Source organism: Balaenoptera musculus, chromosome 1 (assembly GCF_009873245.2).
Source record: "Balaenoptera musculus isolate JJ_BM4_2016_0621 chromosome 1, mBalMus1.pri.v3, whole genome shotgun sequence".
Classification (NCBI taxonomy): domain Eukaryota; kingdom Metazoa; phylum Chordata; class Mammalia; order Artiodactyla; family Balaenopteridae; genus Balaenoptera; species Balaenoptera musculus.
Window position 1 is genome coordinate 87,931,853 of NC_045785.1, and position 20,312 is coordinate 87,952,164.

At 37.5% G+C, this 20,312-nt stretch overlaps 1 protein-coding gene across 3 annotated transcripts in view; it reads right to left on the minus strand.

Moving 5' to 3' along the window:
- The window catches only part of FRRS1 (ferric chelate reductase 1), a 50,798-nt gene that overhangs the window by 23,489 nt on the left and 6,997 nt on the right, over nt 1-20,312 (minus strand). For all 3 annotated transcript variants that reach the window (XM_036834536.1, XM_036834526.1, XM_036834520.1), the window contains exons 2-6: nt 10,701-10,896; nt 8,071-8,207; nt 6,911-7,005; nt 5,167-5,314; nt 1,873-2,055 (exon numbers count right to left, since the gene is read on the minus strand). In XM_036834536.1, the coding sequence (XP_036690431.1) occupies nt 1,873-2,055; nt 5,167-5,314; nt 6,911-7,005; nt 8,071-8,207; nt 10,701-10,896 (759 nt within the window). The remainder of the gene's footprint in view (nt 1-1,872; nt 2,056-5,166; nt 5,315-6,910; nt 7,006-8,070; nt 8,208-10,700; nt 10,897-20,312) is intronic.

Sequence of the window (20,312 nt, forward strand, 5' to 3'; positions counted from 1 at the left end):
GATGATTTATTTTCCCCCCAATTTAGGCAAACAGGTGTACAGATGATTTTAATCATCAAATAGGATTTCTCTGTAAATCAACTGCACCTGCATAATTAAGTCTTTTTTATAAACATTGTTGATGAGTACGATACTAGAAACATAAGATTTCTAAGTAAGATAAATATATCTTGAATTAGACATAAAGGTTTTTGTGTCATCTATGCCTACAACTTAGAAATAACTGGTCTACTTGTAGGCTCCTCATCACAACACTCACTGCAACAATACTGTCTTTCCCTCTGGCTGACGGATTTTATGTGACCAGAAAAGGAAATGTGTTAGTATAGTTTTGCATGAAGTTTGGCTACAAAGTGACTAGAATATTTTTAATGAAGTGACTAGAACACATATCTAAATGTGTACCCTACCTTAGACATGCACCTTAATGAAGCTACACACTTATTCCAACAAGGCTACCATTGTTAACCCTTGTTGGATTCATCTTCAGAGTTTCCTTCAGAGCCAGTTCCATTCACACAACAACAAGCCACCAACTTTCCTTATTGCTTTACAGTCACATTTTATTTTTAACCCAGCCCCCTTATGCACCTTAGGCATAAGGTTCATTTTTGCCAGAATTGAGAATACCCAAAAGGATATGCTGTAGGTCTAATGGTAATTACAAAAGGGAAATGGGCAAAATGTTTTGAACAATTGCAACATCATTTGAACAAGTATAAAATTTCCCATAAAAGCAACTTTAAAAAGGAAAGAGTCATAATTTATATGTTATTTTTAGAAGCTGATGGCATGTCTTCTATCTCATAGGTTTAAGGTATACCCTTTCTTGAATGAAAAAAGATAATGAGTGCATTCTGGAACTATATAGTAAAATATACAGGTCATAGAGTATATTGCAATGACATCCCCCTAAAAAAGTTACACCTGGCTTCCTGTAATATTTGCAGCCAGCGTAACAAGGATCACTGTGATTAGAGTGCACTTTGAAGGAAAATATTTGTTCTTCTATCATAGATTCTCAGAGTTCCTTTTCTCTTTTTTTGAAATAATGATTTCCTTAAAAAGTGATGTTAAGTTTAAAACCTGACAGGAAGAAAACTCTCAAGAAAAGACGCCTTGCATTTGTTAATGTGGAAGTAAAAAGCCTTCTCCATTTGTAGCCATCCCCCTCTACAGCCAGCTCTGCTGGAAAAGGACTGACACATGTCCTGGCCTTTATACCCTTCTTCCCTCTCCCTGGGAAATCAGAATGCTAATGCAGAACTCTGCTCTTCCACACCACACCACAAGGCTGTCACCTACAGAATCTTTTAATCCATTCAGCACTACCCAAGGAGAGGGAGAATCAGGTGAAAATAAATGCTGCCTTCTGTAGACCTGGTAAAGAATCCATTTATGCCTGGACATGCCAGGTTTAATTTTCTGTTTGGGAAATGTGCCGATGACGGGGGGCAAGAAGAGCAGCAACCCATGCTATAGTTGCTGGCCACCTGAGAAAACTAGGAGTTGAAAAGCATCACAAACAACATGAGATTTTACGCAGAGCAACTTTTTCTTAACTGCACTTCCTGTTTATCACGGAGATAGACAGACAGAGGTAGACAGATAAAGTGGCAAATCCACTGGAAATACAACTAACTTTCCTAATGTCCTAACTTTCCTCAGGACAGCCTTGTTCTTAGAGGTATGTAATTGCCCAACTCAAAGCTGCTTAACTTAGAATCTAAGTTAGTTTCTCTGCCCTCCCTTCCCATTCCTCCCTTAAGTATGATAATTTGACTCTGGAACAAACAGCTAAACTGCTATTGATGAGAGCTCACCCCAGTGACTCTCCTTTCATTACCACTTATGTAAGTGAGAGGTACAAACCATCCACCGGTCGTGAGAAAATGCAAAGGATAAATAGCCTTTACTGGGACCGCTCATTTCAACCATCACTGACTTGGCATCTCGTGTGAAGGATAAGAAGACACAGGCAAGCTCCTTCTCCGGGTCACAGTTCAAAGGACTCCTAATACAGAACTTCTTGTTCCCACAATCTGAAGCATTGAACTAGAAAAATGACAGGGGGAAAAAAGTCAGTTATCAAACAGGCAGTTCATTTCCAATGACAGAAGAGCTACTGCTTTGAAGTATGGGTTTTAATAAGAATACATTTTCATAATAAGGATTCAAACAAGGGAACAAAGACACATCCCAAATTAGAAATTATCAAAGCAGTAGTTAGGTTGTGAACTTTTAAACTTAATTAATTTTAATTAAACTTTAGAAGACACAACATTAATTGGATTGTAATTATGCATGAGTATTAAAATCCCTTTAATACACAAAATACTTCATGTTAATTATGTTCTGGAGCAAAGTTTCTGGTAAATTTTGAGAATTTCTTAGGGAATATTTAAGTCCACATTGACATTCTTGCCTAAAGGGTATCCTCTAGTTTTCAGAGATGGAATTTTTAAAAGCAAACAAACAAGCCCTTAGCAAGTTTTATATTTAGATCCTGGACTCCGCTTCTAGAATTCAGGTTCAAATTTGACATTAAGATAATGTAAGAAAAAATGGTTACTCCTATATATACCACCACTCCAAATAATAGTAAGAACAATTTAGTGGGGGAGAAACAAAAATAATCTACAATGATTTAATTCAGAGCTTCTTGGTGTGGCAAATAAGAAAGAGTATTGAAAAATGCCAGCTCTACAATCTGACAGGGCAAACAGGCAGTTATCTTGTGTTAGAATGAGCTGTGACATGACATTTCAGAAGAGAGCTAAACATTACTTTAAGCAACTAGATTTAATGGGAACTGTACAGAAAAACTCTCATTTCTTCCTCTACTCTACCAATACTTCTGGCCACCAAGTGGGTGCGGCTATTTCCCACACTAAGCAATTCTGCAATTCTTTGGAGACATCCAGCTGTGTGTCCTACAATTCAATTCTGTTCTGACACTGTCTACCTGAAGTTAGTGTCAGATCCCACAAGTGAAGGGCTCAGTCCCACAAGACTGCACCCACTTCAGATACCAATCACAGATGCCAATCACAAGCCCCAGGTTGTCACCTGTACTTCCGAATGGTCGGCCATATATTGGAGGTTTCCAGCACCTAATCCTCAAGTTGGATAATTTACTAAGATGGCTCACAGAACTCAGGAAAATAGTTTACTTAGTAGATTACCAGTTAATTATGTTGATAAAAAGACAGCAACCCAGGAACAGCCAGATGGAAGAGATGCGTAAAGCAAGGTATGTAGGAAGGGGCACAGAACTTCTGAGTCACCACCTTCCCAGCGCCTCCACGTGGTCAGGACCCAGGAGCTCTCTGAAACCCATATTTCTGGAATCTTTATGGAGGCTCCATCACGTGGACATGATGGATTTTTAGCTCAATCAGCCTCTCTCCTTTTTCTGGAGAATGGGGGGAGGGGGCCTGAAAGCTGCAAGCTTCTAATCATGGCTTGGTCTTTTTGGTGACCAGCCCCCATACAGGAGCCCACCAAGAGTCACCTCATTAGAACAAAAGATGCTCCCATCATCCAGGAAATTCCAAGGGATTTAGCAGCTCTGTATCAGGAACTGGGGTCAAGGTCAAATATTAACAGAACAGGCAGAGGCTGTTTTATTTTTTTCCTTATTATTTCACAGGGACTTAAAGAGAAATCCTAGTAGAGTGGAGAGAACAAGCCACGAGGAGCTAGGAACCATGGGTTTTGATCTCTGCTCTCCCCTTTACTCCATCACGTTTGCTAAAGAACTTATTCTCTCAGGGTCTCTTTACCTAACTATGCAGCAGTGACCCTGAGGTCTCTCCTAGTTCTCTACAAATGCCATCATCCTGTGACTCTGAATGAACCTCTCTATAATTAGAGATTATAAACTTGGTGCAGAGATACAATCAAAAGCTCCAACAAGCGCTAAAGCCTTTTATATGAATTTATGGAAAGATAATAATCCTGTCAACAGATTCCTACTGGGAAGCTAAGGTCCAAACTGACTGTGGACTCCCCTAAAGCAGCTTTTAAATAAATAAACATTAACACTAAATAAACTGAGAACTAGCGCAAATAATAGATTGAATTGTTTGGTCAAACAAAAGTTCATAATAATGTAATCAAATGGCTCATCATATATTGCATAATGTAGAAAAGAAGGAAAACAAAATGAGACACTGTATAGGAGTACAAGAGCTTTATTTAGTATGAGGAAAAAAAGAGTTATAAAAAGACAAGAAAGGGAAGGAAGAGAAAAAAATGAACTAATATTTACTGAATATCTATTAAGTACAAAGCCCTTAGAAACCTTATATTCATTCCAACGTTTAGTTCTCATAGTAATACTATGTAAGAGCTAGATATTATTTCTCATTTTACAGGTGAAGAAACTGAGACTTTAGGAATTAAGTAATTTTTCCAAAGTCAAACAGAAATTAGACAAATCAGGATTCAGGCCCAAATTTGTTCTTGCAACTGTAATAACCTACTTTAAGACATTTTTCATTATATTTACCTCTGAATTGATAAGTACAATTTATCAGAATTGCTTTCAGTAAAACCTTTCTAATATTTCTAATATGCATCACCCCTTCTAAGATATGTTTTTTAACGGTAATTCTTTTGAATCAGAGGGCTTAAATGGAATTCTAGCTGATGAGCTTGCAAAAGAGTTTCTGTGGTTCAACACACAGAATTCCCCAGTACTCATTGGCCTTAATGAAATAAGATCGAAGAGTTATATCACCATGTCAAGATTCTCCTCCAAATCTTGTCTAAACTTAGCTTAAGCTTTAAGTTCCCTCTCCATGTGTGATATTTGGCTGTGTCTTTTTTTAAAAAAAAAAAAAAAAAAAAAAAAGAATGGAAGAAAGCTGCTGCTTCAGATTTACTTTCAAATGAAAACATATCCACCGCTAGTATAGACTACATGTGAATGTCATAACCACACTTTGAACATGCAGGGTCTTACACTCCTCTTATTCTAACCTATAAATCATAATGTTACAATGAAGACTTCCTCCTGATTTCCTGAAGGGAATTCAAAAACTTGCTACCACAACCCAGGACAGCTACTTCTCTACACACGTTCCTAAGCACAGAACCACAATTTCTAAGGAAGCTGTTCCTTTAGATTGCATTTGGTGAAACCATAAAAATGTTACTTACTGATTTGGTTAAATGGGAGACTGGAGGTAATGTTGGCATAGGTGCTATTGTAGCTTTAGGTGTTGTAAAAGGAAGGACGTTTGGTTGTGAAATTATAGGACCAGGAATCTTCACCCAGTAGATTTTGTACTTCTCAACAACTGTGGCTCTGGAATGCAGTACCAGCGAGAGTGAGATTAGACAGAACCATGATTGTGGCCCATCATAATCAAATCGAAAAAAAAAAGTAATGAACTGGGGTCATACCACTTAATACAGGTATACCTTGGAGATAGTGCAGGTTCGGTTCCAGACCACCACAGTAAAGTGAATATCACAATAAAGTGAGTAACAGAACTTGGGGGTTTCCCAGTGCATATAAAAGTTATGTTTACACTATACTGTAGTCTACTAAGTGTGCAATAGCACTATATCTAAAAAAAAAACAATGAATATACCTTAATTTTAAAATACCTTATTGCTAAAAAATACTAACCATCATCTGAGCCTTCAGCAAATTATAGTAGTAACATCAAAGATCACTGATCACAGATCACCATAACAAATATAATAATGAAGAAAAAGTTTGAAATATTACAACAATTACCAAACTGGCACAGAGACACAAGGTGAGCAAAAGCTGTTGGAAAAATGGTGCCCATAGACCCACTCAGTGCAGGGTTGCCACAAATCAATTTGTAAAAAGACACAATACCTGTGAAGCCAAATAAAGCAAAGCACAATAAAACAAGGATGCCTGTAATACCTGACAGAATTTCGTGTGAGGCAAATCTCTAACGACTCTCTTCCACTTCATCACCAAATGAATTTTAGTTACTCTCTCTCTCTCTCTTCTCTTACTTGTCTGTTCTTTGGGCATATTCACAGCAACCAGTAATGTCAGACCCCGGGACTAAAGTGCACAGATTTCCACTCCTGACATTAGAGAACATACTACTACCACACTTTTCATAGTGGTCATTCAAATTATTCCAAAAGCCATGTGTAACAGGCAGCTACAGCAAAAAGCTATATAGAGGCTGCATAAGCAACCATCAGTTCTTACTGGGGTCATATCCCCTTTCTCACATTCCACTCAACACACAGGTGCAAAGCTGCATTACTGTGTGCCGGTGACCTGTGCAAAAAGTGAAGCAGAAAATAGAGACAGGCCAGGAAAGCAATTCTCCCTTTAAAATATATGTCTATAACACCACTCAGGAATCATTATATGGCTTTATGACATTCCATTTCCCCCTTGCATGTAAGATTAAGAGAGAAGTACTATTCTAATTCTACTGAATTTCATAATTCTGAGGAGCACACATGATCTTACTCTTTTGACAATCTAATCTGCAAGCTGTGACACTGCAAAAAAAAAGTCATCCAAATTTCAGGACTGCTTTTTTTCATATTCTCATACTAGTACAGGAACAAATCTAAAAAAAAGTATTAGTCCATACACCATATAGACTCAAGTATTAATTGATGGCTCTTATTAGTGTGAAGGCACTACAACACTTCATTCACTCAACAAATGTCTATTAAGTGTCTATTAGGTCCTTGGTCCTGTGCTAAGTGCTCAGTATATATTCTGAAAAAAAAACAAACAAAAAAGCAAAGCAGCCACTTACATCAGTAAGGTGGTGTCATTACTACACCACACCTCTGCCATACAGGTGAATGTCCAATAGGTATAAAAAAAGATACAGACTATCATTATTTCAATTATACTAGTTACAGAGCTGTAAACTCTTCTACTCACAGAAACTTTATGTGATTTGGGGCACTGCTTGGAGCATTCCAATAGACTTTAATTTCTGTTTTTTTGGATGGACTTGTGTGACTCACAGCTGATCCCTGAAATAAAATGGAAAAGAACTACCATTCAGACACTCAGTAGCTCAACATAGCTGGAACGACAGCCATTTTGCAAAGTAATTTATCATTGCATGACCTTGGCATTGTGGTAAAGACTATTTTATTTAGAACAGGGACTCAGGTGCTCAATAAATACAGGTTGATTGATTGACACCAAATTAGCAGCCGGCTCTATGAATAAACTAGAGTCAGCAGAAATTTAAGAACTGAAGAGAGTTATGAATACTGGGTGTGCTGATGCTATATAAAGCCTGCTCATTATTTCATTTATACTGTAAGTTTCTTTTTTTATTAATAGATGCAAACAGAATGCAGAAGATTCATCAAAAGAAAAAAATTCCTGCCTCCAAATATGCAATATTATATTTTAGTAATTCCTTTCTCTTGAACAATCTTGTTTCCCACATTCATTCACCTGGCAAATTCCTACTCATTCTTTGAGGTCTAGCTGAGATCATCTCCTCTCTCTCAATTCCCTCCAGCCTGTGTGTGGCACCTCTGCTATGCTTCTCACCCACCCTGTGTAGGGTTCTAATCTAAGTCATCATACTATTCCACTTATGTGTCTGTCCTATAGCCACACATTCTACTTATGTGCCATATAGCATATGTCCATATGCTTTACTTATGTGTAAGGCTATGAGCTCTTCAAAGAACAAGTCCTGTTCATCACCATATCCCATGCAGGAAAGTTCCTGGTATAATAAATCTTCATTAAATTAATTAATTACAAAAATTAGACCTCTGTTCCACTCTAGAACTCTATCTTCAATATTAACATCCTTCGAAATTCAATAGAGTAAGAGTCAATAATATATAAAATATCAAAAGCCATAAACTCTTCAAGCTACAACCCTACCTTTTCTAGGATGTTGTATAAAAATATGTTGCCAGTAGAAAAATTAGGGGGAAAGTTTGATCAACATGAATGTACTCAGATGTCTGCAATGCATGGGTAATGTCATTGTTCATCTTGCAAACACCATCTTGTAGTGAAAAGACCCATGGAAACTGACAGAAATCAGTTTCAAACTAAACACAAACCTGTATATCTTCACAGGTCAGAAGCTGTGACACTTGACTGTCAATCAATGTGAAGGAGCCAATAGGAGGGCCACTCAAATTCTCAGCATCACGTGCTTCTAAGAGAAAGCCTTTAAATGGTGGCCCTGACAAAGTAACTGAGAAACAAACAAAAAGATAAGTTAAGAGTTTAGCAACATCCCCCCAAAAAAACTGTTTAAAGGAGGCACATCACCAAATTGGGTGTATATTTAGAAAGCTACTCCAGGAGAGAAAACAGTAGAAATCATCCTATAGTCAAAGAAATTCTAAATCGTGTTCCACAGCACATTATTCCATGAGATGTAATAGCCATTCCACAGGGAAGAAAAGGTGGGTTATGGTCAGAGTGTGGACCATGGGGCCAAAGTAGTTTGAAAAATGCTGGTTGACCATGCACATATGGTCACCTTATCTTTGATAAAGGAGGCAAGCATATACAGTGAAGAAAAGACAGCCTCTTCAATAAGTGATGCTGGGAAAACTGGACAGCTACATGTAAAAGAATGAAATTAGAACACTCCCTAACACCATACACAAAAATAAACTCAAAATGCATTAGAGACCTAAGTGTAAGGCCAGACACTATCAAACTCTTAGAGGAAAACATAGGCAGAACACTCTATGACATAAATCACAGCAAGATCCTTTTTGACCCAGCTCCTAGAGAAATGGAAATAAAAACACAAATAAACAAATGGGACCTAATGAAACTTAAAAGCTTTTGCACAGCAAAGGAAACCATAAACAAGACCAAAAGACAACCCTCAGAATGGGAGAAAATATTTGCAAATGAAGCAACTGACAAAGGATTAATCTCCAAGATTTACAAGCAGCTCATGCAGCTCAATAACAAAAAAACAAACAATCCAATCCAAAAATGGGCAGAAGACCTAAATAGACATTTCCCCGAAGAAGATATACAGATGGCCAACAAACACATGAAAGAATGCTCAACATCATTAATCATTAGAGAAATGCAAATCAAAACTACAATGAGATATCATCTCACACCGGTCAGAATGGCCATCATCAAAAAATCTAGAAACAATAAATGCTGGAGAGGGTGTGGAGAAAAGGGAACCCTCTTGCACTGTTGGTGGGAATGTAAATTGATACAGCCACTATGGAGAACAGTATGGAGGTTCCTTAAAAAACTACAAATAGAACTACCATACGACCCAGCAATCCCACTACTGGGCATATACCCTGAGAAAACCATAATTCAAAAAGAGTCATGTACCAAAATGTTCATTGCAGCTCTATTTACAATAGCCAGGACATGGAAGCAACCTAAGTGTCCATCATCAGATGAATGGATAAAGAAGATGTGGCACATATATACAGTGGAATATTACTCAGCCATAAAAAGAAATGAAATGGAGGTATTTGTAGTGAGGTGGATGGAGTTAGAGTCTGTCATACAGAGTGAAGTAAGTCAGAAAGAGAAAAACAAATACAGTATGCTAACACATATATATGGAATCTAAGGAAAAAAAAAAAAAGTCATGAAGAACCTAGTGGCAAGACGGGAATAAAGACACAGACCTACTAGAGAATGGACTTGAGGATATGGGGAGGGGGAGGGGTGAGATGTGACAGGGTGAGAGAGTGGCATGGACATATATATACTACCAAATGTAAAATAGATAGCTAGTGGGAAGCAGCCGCATAGCACAGGGAGATCAGCTCGGTGCTTTGTGACCACCTAGAGGGGTGGGATAGGGAGGGAGGGAGGGAGGGAGATGGAAGAGGGAAGAGATATGGGAACATATGCATATGTATAACTGATTCACTTTGTTATAAAGCAGAAACTAACACACCATTGTAAAGCAATTATACTCCAATAAAGATGTTTAAAAAAAAAAATGCTGGTTGAAAGTAAATACTTCTGTCTTTACTGCAAACATCTCAGGCCCTTTAACATTCTTCTGTGCAGTATGAAACTCTAAGAAATATATATAACAGAGTGTTCCAAATTTATTTTTCCATATATCCTTTTTGCTAGAGCGTATCTATTAATATTCTGCATTTCTAAAGTTGCAGAAAATAGAATTTGTAAAATGCTGTTATAGATACATCCTTAATAGACTATTAAGTTTCAGCCTACCTTTTGCCAGAATTAGGGAAACACAAGAGATTATACTATGTCAAGAAGTATAAGGGTTTAACATCTTAAGCCAGATAAAATAAGCTTTATTTTATGTATTTCTATTGAGTAAATAGTACTGTTAATGAAGATATATTAAATAATGACAAAAACATATTTTAAAACCTATTCTGGGGAATTCCCTGGCAGTCCAGTGGTTAGACTTGGTGCTTTCACTGCCAGGGCCGGGCTCATCACTAGTCGGGGAAGTAAGACCCCGCAGGCCGTGTGGTGTGTCCAGAAAAAAAAAAACACCTATTCTGAATGGGTAGTAAATATACTACTTAAGTAATATAGTCATCTGTAGTAGTTAAACACAAAAATGAGAAGTATAAGATCATAGTATCTTATAAAAGCAGATGAACAGATTAAATGAAACTGTATAAATCCAACAGTAATAAAGATTCAAAGTACAGTAAAAAAGTGAAATGCAAAATGTAAATAGTTAATACCAGCACAGTACCTTTGATCTGATCTCCTGGTCTGAATGCCATCTGACTCACTGAGATGTGGCAAGCGGGATCAGACTGTGGAGTTTGACCATGTTTAGGAATCATTCCACGGCATGACTTCGTTACCTTTCCATTGGGATAATTAGCCACAGAACTAACGAGCAACAGAAGTATGAAGGCACCAAGGGTAAATCCAGGAACTGCCATCTCAAAACGAAGATTAAAAGCACATTATTTTCAAAAGTAATTAAAATATAAATGCTTTCACATCACAGGATAGTAAGTTCTAGACAACTATTTACTTTCAATAGTCAGTTAACCACATTCTCAAAAGTATGTGCTATAAAGAATGTGATATGTGGGGGCTTCCCTGGTGGCGCAGTGGTGGAGAATCTGCCTGCTAATGCAAGGCACACGGGTTCGAGCCCTGGTCTGGGAAGATCCCACGTGCCGCAGAGCAACTAAGCCCGTGAGCCACAACTACTGAGCCTGTGCGTCTGGAGCCTGTGCTCCGCAACGGGAGAGGCCGCGACAGTGAGAGGCCCACGCACCGCGATGAAGAGTGGCCCCCGCTCGCCGCAACTGGAGAAAGCCCTCGCACAGAAATGAAGACCCAACACAGCCATAAATAAATAAAATTTTAAAAAATAAAGCAAATAATTAAAAAAAGAAAAAGAATGTGGTATGTGGAGTTTGCCCTGGATTTGAATCTCAGCTCTACCAATTACCAACTGTGAAATTTTTAGCAAGTCACTTAAGTCTCATTCCTTACCTGAAAAATAAGGAAACGAAAACCCTCCTTTCAAAACTGTTTTAATAAAATTTAGATACAGCCAAAAGTCTGACAAGGAAGATAATAAATGTTAGCTCTCATTAGCATGATTGGGAAATAATAAAATAATCCAATAAAAGCAAAAGGTTTTGCTCCACTTCATCCTAGAAAGCTTAAAGAACAAATAAGAAATGTTTCTTCTGGATTTAAATATCATCACCTGAATAAATCTCTGATATGATTTCTCCCAACTTCCCATTAAACTAGTCATGGTGACAATTTAATTTGCAACACTGAAAACTGAGGCTAACAACCAATTGCAAGAGACAGTATTTCTATTACCTATAGCCCAAATACTTCTGAATTAAGAACCACGATTGTTAACCCAAGCAATTTTCTTCTCTCATCCAGTTTATCTGTCTCTTACCATCTGCCTAACAGAAAACCAGTCCCACCCTTGTCTAGCTCACTTTGTGCATATATGCAGAACCTGCAAATCATAGTATTTAACAAGGCTAGAGGAAGATGGGCAGGGACATGTTATATGGCAGTAAAGTCCACACGGTGAACAGGCTGCAGATGGGAAGAGCTCAAGAGGCAGTTCATTCTCCACAGAAATGGGAGTTTTCTATACACGGTCATAGACAAAAATAAAAGCACCCTTAGAATCACTAGAACAAATTATCCTTTTATAGTCATGTAAATTATAAACCCCACATTGGACCAGAGCTAAACTATAGAAATTCCTGCTAGACACCAGAAATTGTGCTGGAGCTATACTCTTTAACCAGCCCTGCACATTACACCAGTAGCTACCAAGTAGATAGCTTTGGGTCCAACTCTATACCCCTATCTTTCATCAAACATTGACGCTAGATAGAATTCTTCTCTTAAAGATAAGCAAAAGGAACAAATGAACCAATCAAGAGCTTCTGAAAAATTCTATATCATAAGAGCAGCACAAGATTTCTCTGTAGACTCAGAGGAAAAGCATAACCCTGAAAATAGTTAATTACTATAGGAAACAATATTTAAGAAAATAACTGCTAAAGAATGGAGCAATAGAAAATCTTCTGTTCGAACATGGCTATCAGGTCTTTTTGTTAGGGCCAGACCTGATTTTAGGACCATACAAGGTTTACTGGAGAGGATCAAGGTCATTATTTTAACCATGTGATCTTGGCCAAGTTATTATGAAAATTAAATGCAGAAATGTGCCTCACTTAAAGAATGGTACAGTGGGAAGAGTTAGTTTGGTTTAACAAATATTTATTTGGCACTGACTTCCTGCCAGGTGAAAGTGGAAACAAGACTTTATTTCTAGTCTCTGCTATGCGTTAAGTAGCTGAATAACATCAATCAATCAGGTCACTTAATCTCTGTCTCAGTTTCTTCATTTGCAAAATGTAACAGATGAACTGGAATAAAATCAGGGCAATACTAACATTATGATTTTAGGATAAAGCAAGGTGGAAAAGCATACTGGGAATTATTAGAGCATGAAGTATAAGATGGGAAAGGGAAGTGAAAAAGACACCACTACCTGTCATTCATTAGGAAAATATAACAAACAAGGTCAGCGAGAGAAGTAGACAACAGCAATTTCTTTGTCCTTAGTCAGATACCGACCACTCAAGGTAAAGTTCTATTTTCATAACAATGGCCAATGATGGTTTCCCAGTTAATGATTTAAGGAACCTTTTTCAAATGAATACATTAATTCATTAGGCAATCTATGCCAGCAGATTGCATAGTTATGAAAAGGAATAAAGAGTTATACGTGGAAACATTTAAGCTAAAATTATGGAATGTGGATAATGAGCTATTATATTACGAGATCATTCTTCAAGTACTGGAAAAACTCCCACCAATTTTGTATGATTTTTACAGGTTTTTAATATTCACATTCTACCATGAGTATAATATAGAGAAATAAAAGAAAAGATATCATAACTTGCATTTTGTCATCCTAGGACAAAGACAGACCTATTAGTTTAAAAGGTTAAAAGAGAGGTTATCCTGATTCTCTAACTGAAATATTACCAAACCTCATGAGATTTATACAGTTTTCTTTCTTGCCTGAAAGACAGGCACTTAGTAAAAAGGTATAACGACTGCCTTTACCATGCTCTACATACATCTCACATGAAGATAAAACTTCAGAACGAGTGTATTCTTTATTATCTGAATACCAAATTCTCGTACTTGTATGAATATGTAGTTATTATTGTCATTGTGAACTACAGACATTAACAGGACAATATATTTATTACAAAAAAGTAAAATTCAGATAAAATTAGAAGAATCCAATTGAAAAATATTTAGATGTAAGAAAAAGGATTATGTGTTAATTAAAGATTTTTTAAATAAATTGGTCATTAAATGTCTTTTTATTGTACAACTCCAAGGACATGTAAGAAAAAAGAAATATGGAGGAAAGCACATCTTTTAAAACCATGTCAGATGATTAAGCTAGCAAGTAACTAATCGAGTCTAGTTATACTGCATTCAAGCTCTAGCTTTTATTACCAGTCATTTGTTTGTTTGTTTTTTAAATTTTTTATTTATTTATGGCTGTGTTGGGTCTTCGCTTCTGTGCGAGGGCTCTCCCCAGTTGTGGCAAGCGGGGGCCACTCTTCATCGTGGTGCACGGGCCTCTCACTATCGCGGCCTCTCTTGTTGCGGAGCACAGGCTCCAGACACGCAGGCTCAGTAATTGTGGCTCACGGGCCCAGCCGCTCCGCAGCACGCGGGATCCTCCCAGACCAGGGTTCGAATCCGTGTCCCCTGCATCGGCAGGCAGACTCTCAACCATTGCGCCACCAGGGAAGCCCCAGTCACTTGTTTTAAATGAAGGTATCAAAGGAGTTCAAAAGTTAACATACACACAAAAAAATTATGGGAACTCGCCAGTAACACCCACTCTACATCATCCAAGAAATGAGTGTAAGCACCGAGAGTCTTAATTAATGCACAGGTGTGAGGTAACAAGGTTCTTTCAATTACAAAAAGCCACAAAAAAGCAAAAACTAAACCAAAAGAGTTTACTAAAAAAATCTAAATAATTTGGAAAAGGATATTTTTTGCTATATGCTGTGGGGTTTTTTAATTTTTTTACCATACCCAAAGTAAGAAATGTTTTTACATTATGACCCTACAAACATTTCAAGAGATACTATTTACCTTTACTGCATATGATAAACTCATATATTTTCTATTCTTGTCTTTTTTTTAATGCTGGTTACATCCTACTGAATTGTTATTTCATAACCTACCAATGAATCTTAACCTGCAGTTTGAAAACATAACTTTATGGCATATACAGACCACTAAAGTTCAGTCATGAATCAAGTTCTAATTTAGGAGTATCAGGGATTTCAGTAAAAAAAGGAGAGTTCTCAGAACTATAGAAGAAACAAATAAACCAAGCCACAAGGAGGATTTTAGAGATGGAGATGGACTTATGGAAAATGTCTTACTCTATATTATTTCATTTGCGAACCTGAACAAAAACTGTAAAAATGGCAAACAAATTAGCTTTCTCACAGTGACCTTTTATATTAAAAAAAAAAATTAATCAATAGTCAATCTGAGAAAGAAATGCAAAAATTTTTTGAGCCAAGCTGAGGATTACAATCCAGAAGACAGTCTCTCAGAGCGCTCTGAGAACTGTTCCAAAGGGGCAAAGGGGAAGGCCAGTATTATGTGATTTTAGAGAGGGGGGTACGTGCAATCAAGTACACATCTTGGTAGAAGGTTACTATTATTCACAAGGAGGAGATATCTTAGTGAATGGTTTTAGTGCTTTTCTAAGTATGGGAAGATGCAAGAAACTGGGTTCATAAAATTTTCTCCTGAAATTATCTAATTATCTGAAGGCCTGTTCTGCCAGTTTTCCCAGAGCACAGAGTGCCTCATCCTGATCTTCACCGTGAACTCCTTTGAGGGTGGACCGTAGGTCAGCGACTGCAGTGGCTGATGACTTGATTCTTGTAAAAGTGAATGTTGGGTAACATTCTTTACAATCCCTTCCCTTTCAGTCTTAATTTCGACCAAGGTTTGGTAGGCATTTTGGGACCAATTTGTCCCATGGCAGTAAGAATGCTCATTCCCAGGTCAGCAAGGATTTTGTTGATAGGCCACTCAATATGCCATTACTGAACTAGGCCCAGTTAACAGTAGCAAAAAGTCTCCATACCACCTGTCTTACTAGTCTGTTATGGTCCAGGAAATGGTTCCCTCTTGTTGCTTCTTCCCACAACTAGAGTTACACTATTACAATCATTGATCTTATAGTACTATATATTTGCTCAATCGTTTCAGGTTTCCTAATCATCACTAAATTTATCTGAGGTTCAGCCACTCGTTGGTAATGCAAGAAACAATAATCGTGTAAAATAGGCAGAATACAAATAATACAGCTAGTAACATTAATAAGGTCATAAGTAAGTATTTAAGCTAAGAACTTCCATTAGGTGTAGTCCAGTATCTCCCCAGGTCATCTGACCAGTTTGTTTTACACCAATCACTATCTTTAAGGGAAATAATATATTGGCATCATACATAAAGTTCACCAAAGATGTCTGCATGTACAAGGTGAGTGTTGGGTAATCACCCCTTACTGGATTGAGAAAGGAATGTTATTTTTCAAGGAGTTACATGACTGGTGCCAGAAGAAAAAATCGATCTTTATGGTTGAGCAGGTATTTCTGCCTTTGGGGAAGTCTGGTTAACCCATAATACAGATGCATAGTGCACACTAGAGGGGAGGGAGGTGGCCAAAGGGGCAGAGAAAAAACATTATGTTTAAATTTTTCTTGTCTTGCCTTAAAATGTGAATATTTATTTCATCATAACCATAATATACAAACACTGCAATCCCTAAAGCACTTGAATGCTCCATTCAAAATTTCCATCAAGTACATACTACAAACAATGTACAAAGTAAATAACTACTTTTTATTCAATATTGTTTTTATTTTATTTTATTACTAAAATTGCAATTATATTCTTTTACTTTGTTATAAGTATAAAATTTTCAATTAACTTATGAGTTAAACATGCTTTTGTTTCTGGGCTTTTGGCCTAGAGACAGAACCACCATTTATAATATTGCTTCCATTAAAAAATAGAATTGAAATTCCAAGCTGAATTAAAAGTTTATTTTGGGACACAGCACATGTGTAATTTCAGCATTTCATCTAGGATCTGGGGCAAACCTGGTAGGCCTGTGACCAAAACCTAGAGGGAGTGGGGTTAGAGGTACAAATAGGTGTTCACTTGTACAGTGGCAGAATTAGGCAGAAAGTTTTAGAAAAGTAGGTAGACCAGAGAAGGATAAGGAGGTTGATAAAATCAGAAAAGTTAAGACTAAGCACAAGAGATATACAGAAAGCAATGAAATTTCTATAACAATAAGAAAGGAAAGGATTACAGTTTTACTACGGGGGGGAAGAAAGGGGCCACAGTGTGAATAAGAAGAAAAAGAAACAGACATTTGGTGAGAAACTGGTAGATAGTACATCTAATGTAATCCTTACAACAAGCAGATATTATCATCATTTTAGAGATGAAGAAACTGATACCAGGGAGTGTACCTGAAACCGTGTACACTTTTAGGACTAGAACCTAAATCTAACTCCAACATTCTCATTCTCTTCACTCCACATCATTGCTCCCTTCTTGGAGACAGAAGGATGTGGAAAGTAAACAGGTACAGCAAGGATCTAAATTTCACAGCGAACAATGTGAGTGGGGGCATGCTGTGACAAACGTGAAATCTAAATTAGCCTACTTAATTCAGAATGTCAGGTACACTCTATGAGTCTGAGAAGGAAGGTAGAGACTTCATTCATAGAACTAAAGCTCCTGAAAGAATGGATATAAAAACAAGTAGTACAATGCCTAAAAACACTAAGTTGCCAATAAATGGTAATTGCCATTATTTATAATCACTAGCAACTTTCTGCATCACCAGTATGTCCTAATTTCTTCTGAACACTATTGTGGTTAAACAACTGAGGTTTCCATATATTTCTTTCATCTGCATTTAACTTGTTCAAGCCTTCTGAAATATTTCAGAAAATTTGCTCCCCTTCTTTCCAGCAATTTAACTTTACATTCATAGAAAATTTCCACATCAAGAGTTAAATTGACTTTGATAGCTGAATCTCAAATTATAGGGAAATTGAAAAACAGGTCAAGTATTTCCACTTCCCCAGATAAAAATGTTTCAGACTCCATTTTCACAGCAGGAAGTACAGAGAAAAATGATTTTTTAAATTAACAATTGGAGTTATGACATTTTCAGTAAAGATTCTAAAAAACATAGAGCATAAAAAATGGCACAATGAGATCTGTCAGGTCTGACAACCTAAAATGGTTGAAAAGAATTCTGAAAAGAATTTAGAGTTTAAGTAAAAGGAAAGGTAGAGGAAACCACTGAAGAAAAAGGAATTGGGAGCTCTCTGATATAATTCTGATTCCTCTAATCACAGCATCATCAGAAAGCAACTTTTCCACTTTCTTTATTCATTCTCTGGAAAAATGATTGGAAGCAAATATCTTATTACACACAAAGCTTTCATCTGGATCATTCCACATGGCCCTCACAATAGTCCTGTCCTAAAAACAATATTAGGTGCTAAGTGGAATGGTCCCTTCTCTAAAGACACAAAGCTAATAGATGAAACAAAAGCAAATACCATTAATCTATCATTTAAATGATGTTACTATTTATTGAATGCCTGTTCTATTCTAGTCAACATAGTAGGTGCTTCACACGTATGAATTCTAATCCCTGGAAAAAACAAAAACATTTTTTTGTTGCATGGAAATTGAAGCTCACAGAGGTTATTTAAAAAAAAAAAACCTACTGCCTAAGATCACATAGGGACAAGGCGGAAAAAAACTGCATTCTATTATGGCGATTGAGAGGTAAAGGAGAATATGATAGAAGCGCTAAGGGCTCACAACATATCAGGCATCATGTCAAGGACTTAGCACACATTCCACAAAACAACCCAGGAAGGTGTGAGGGGTATTATTGTCCCCAGTGTGCAAAGCAGGGCACTGATTAAGATTCTTGCCAAAGTCACAGCAAATGAGTGGTGAAAAGTATGATCTCCAGTCTAGTCTGTGAGGTTTTAACCACTAAGTCATCCACAGCTTCAAATCAGGCACTAAAAGCTGACACAGTAATCCCACAGGAAAAGGGATTCAGAATGAGCACAATTTGGGAGCAATAAAAGAAGTAGAGATAGAAAGAGCAAAGTGAGAATGGACTTTGGAGGGTAGTGAAGAATAGCCTAACTAGGTCCAAGGTCAAATGTTAGAAACAGTCGTTATAAAAAATACTATAAATCTGGTCCCTCTTCATGACCCTTACATGAAGATATCCATCCCCAAGACTGTTTTCCTTGACCCCCCCACATTTCTCTACAGGCTATCCCTTCCATAGCCTCAATTATCACCCCTGAATAATATTTCCCAAATCTTTCAATTGCCCCCATCCCGCATCTCCACAATGCTTCGACTCAAATTTCCAACTATACATAGATTTCTGTTTGGATGACATTAAGCTCAATTTTTCTGAAATGAAATTCATTATTTTTTCCTCCAAACTAGCTCTTGAATCTGACTTTCCTATTTTGACGGTGGCCTATCAACACATTTCTAGTCAACAGGACTTGAAACCCCAGGACTTCCCTGGTGGCACAGTGGTTGGGAGTCTGCCTGCCAATGCAGGGGACACAGGTTCGATCCCTGGTCCAGGAAGATCCCACATGCCGCGGAGCAACTAGGCCAGTGCACCACAACTACTGAGCCTGTGCTCCGGAGCCCACGAGCCACAACTACTGAGCCCACGTGCCGCAACTACTGAGGCCCGCACACCTAGAGCCCATGCTCTGCAATGGGAGAGGCCACCGCGGTAAGAAGCCCGTGCACCACAAGAAAGAGTAGCCCCCACTCGCTGCAGCTAGAGGGAGCCCGTGTGCAGCAGCGAAGACCCAATGCAGCCAAAAATTAATTAAATAATTAATTTAAAAAAAAAAATATCTGAAAGCCCAAATTCTCAAGATTTGACTCCAAACACTCTTTGGGACCCCAATTTCCAAATAAGCTAAGCAGATTCGACCTCCACCCTTCCGGACACCTACCTATCCCTTCTGTTTCTCTCTTCTACCTTCCATTCCCTCTATTACATCTGTCTGCAGTTTTCCATTCCGACACCACCTTCAAGCACAAAGCCTTCATTATCTGTCACCCAGATTCATGAAATACTCTCAGTTGGCCTCCCTGTTTCTGTATCTCCATTCAAATCCTACACAACACCACAAGATCATTTTCCTAAGGCACAATTCTCAACATATCACTCCGCTCACCAAAAACCTTCAACAGCTTCCCTGGAATTATTCAATTAAAGACAAAAGCATTAGGCATTTAATGTGTATTCAGCCCAATCCATGTTCTAGCAACAATGTACCATTTGTACTTATTTCTGGAACAAGCACCTCACTTTTTTTCTCCCCATGTTCTGTCTTCTAACTGGGACCTCCATTATGCCATCCATCAAATTCCTACCCATGTAAAAACAGATATATGTTAAATGGGAAAAAAAATAGATATGGAAAATATCTGAACACTGTGCTTAAACTATGTTAAAAATAAAGGTACATTGCCTATCATTTCATGTAAAATGCAAAAGACTGATAATATCCGACATAAGCAAGCATGTGGAGAAATAAGTGTGCTCATACACTGAAGAGTGTAAATTGCTGCAATATTTTTGGAGGACATTTGACAATTTCCTACTAAACTAAAATATGTTTAATCTTTGACTGAGGAATTT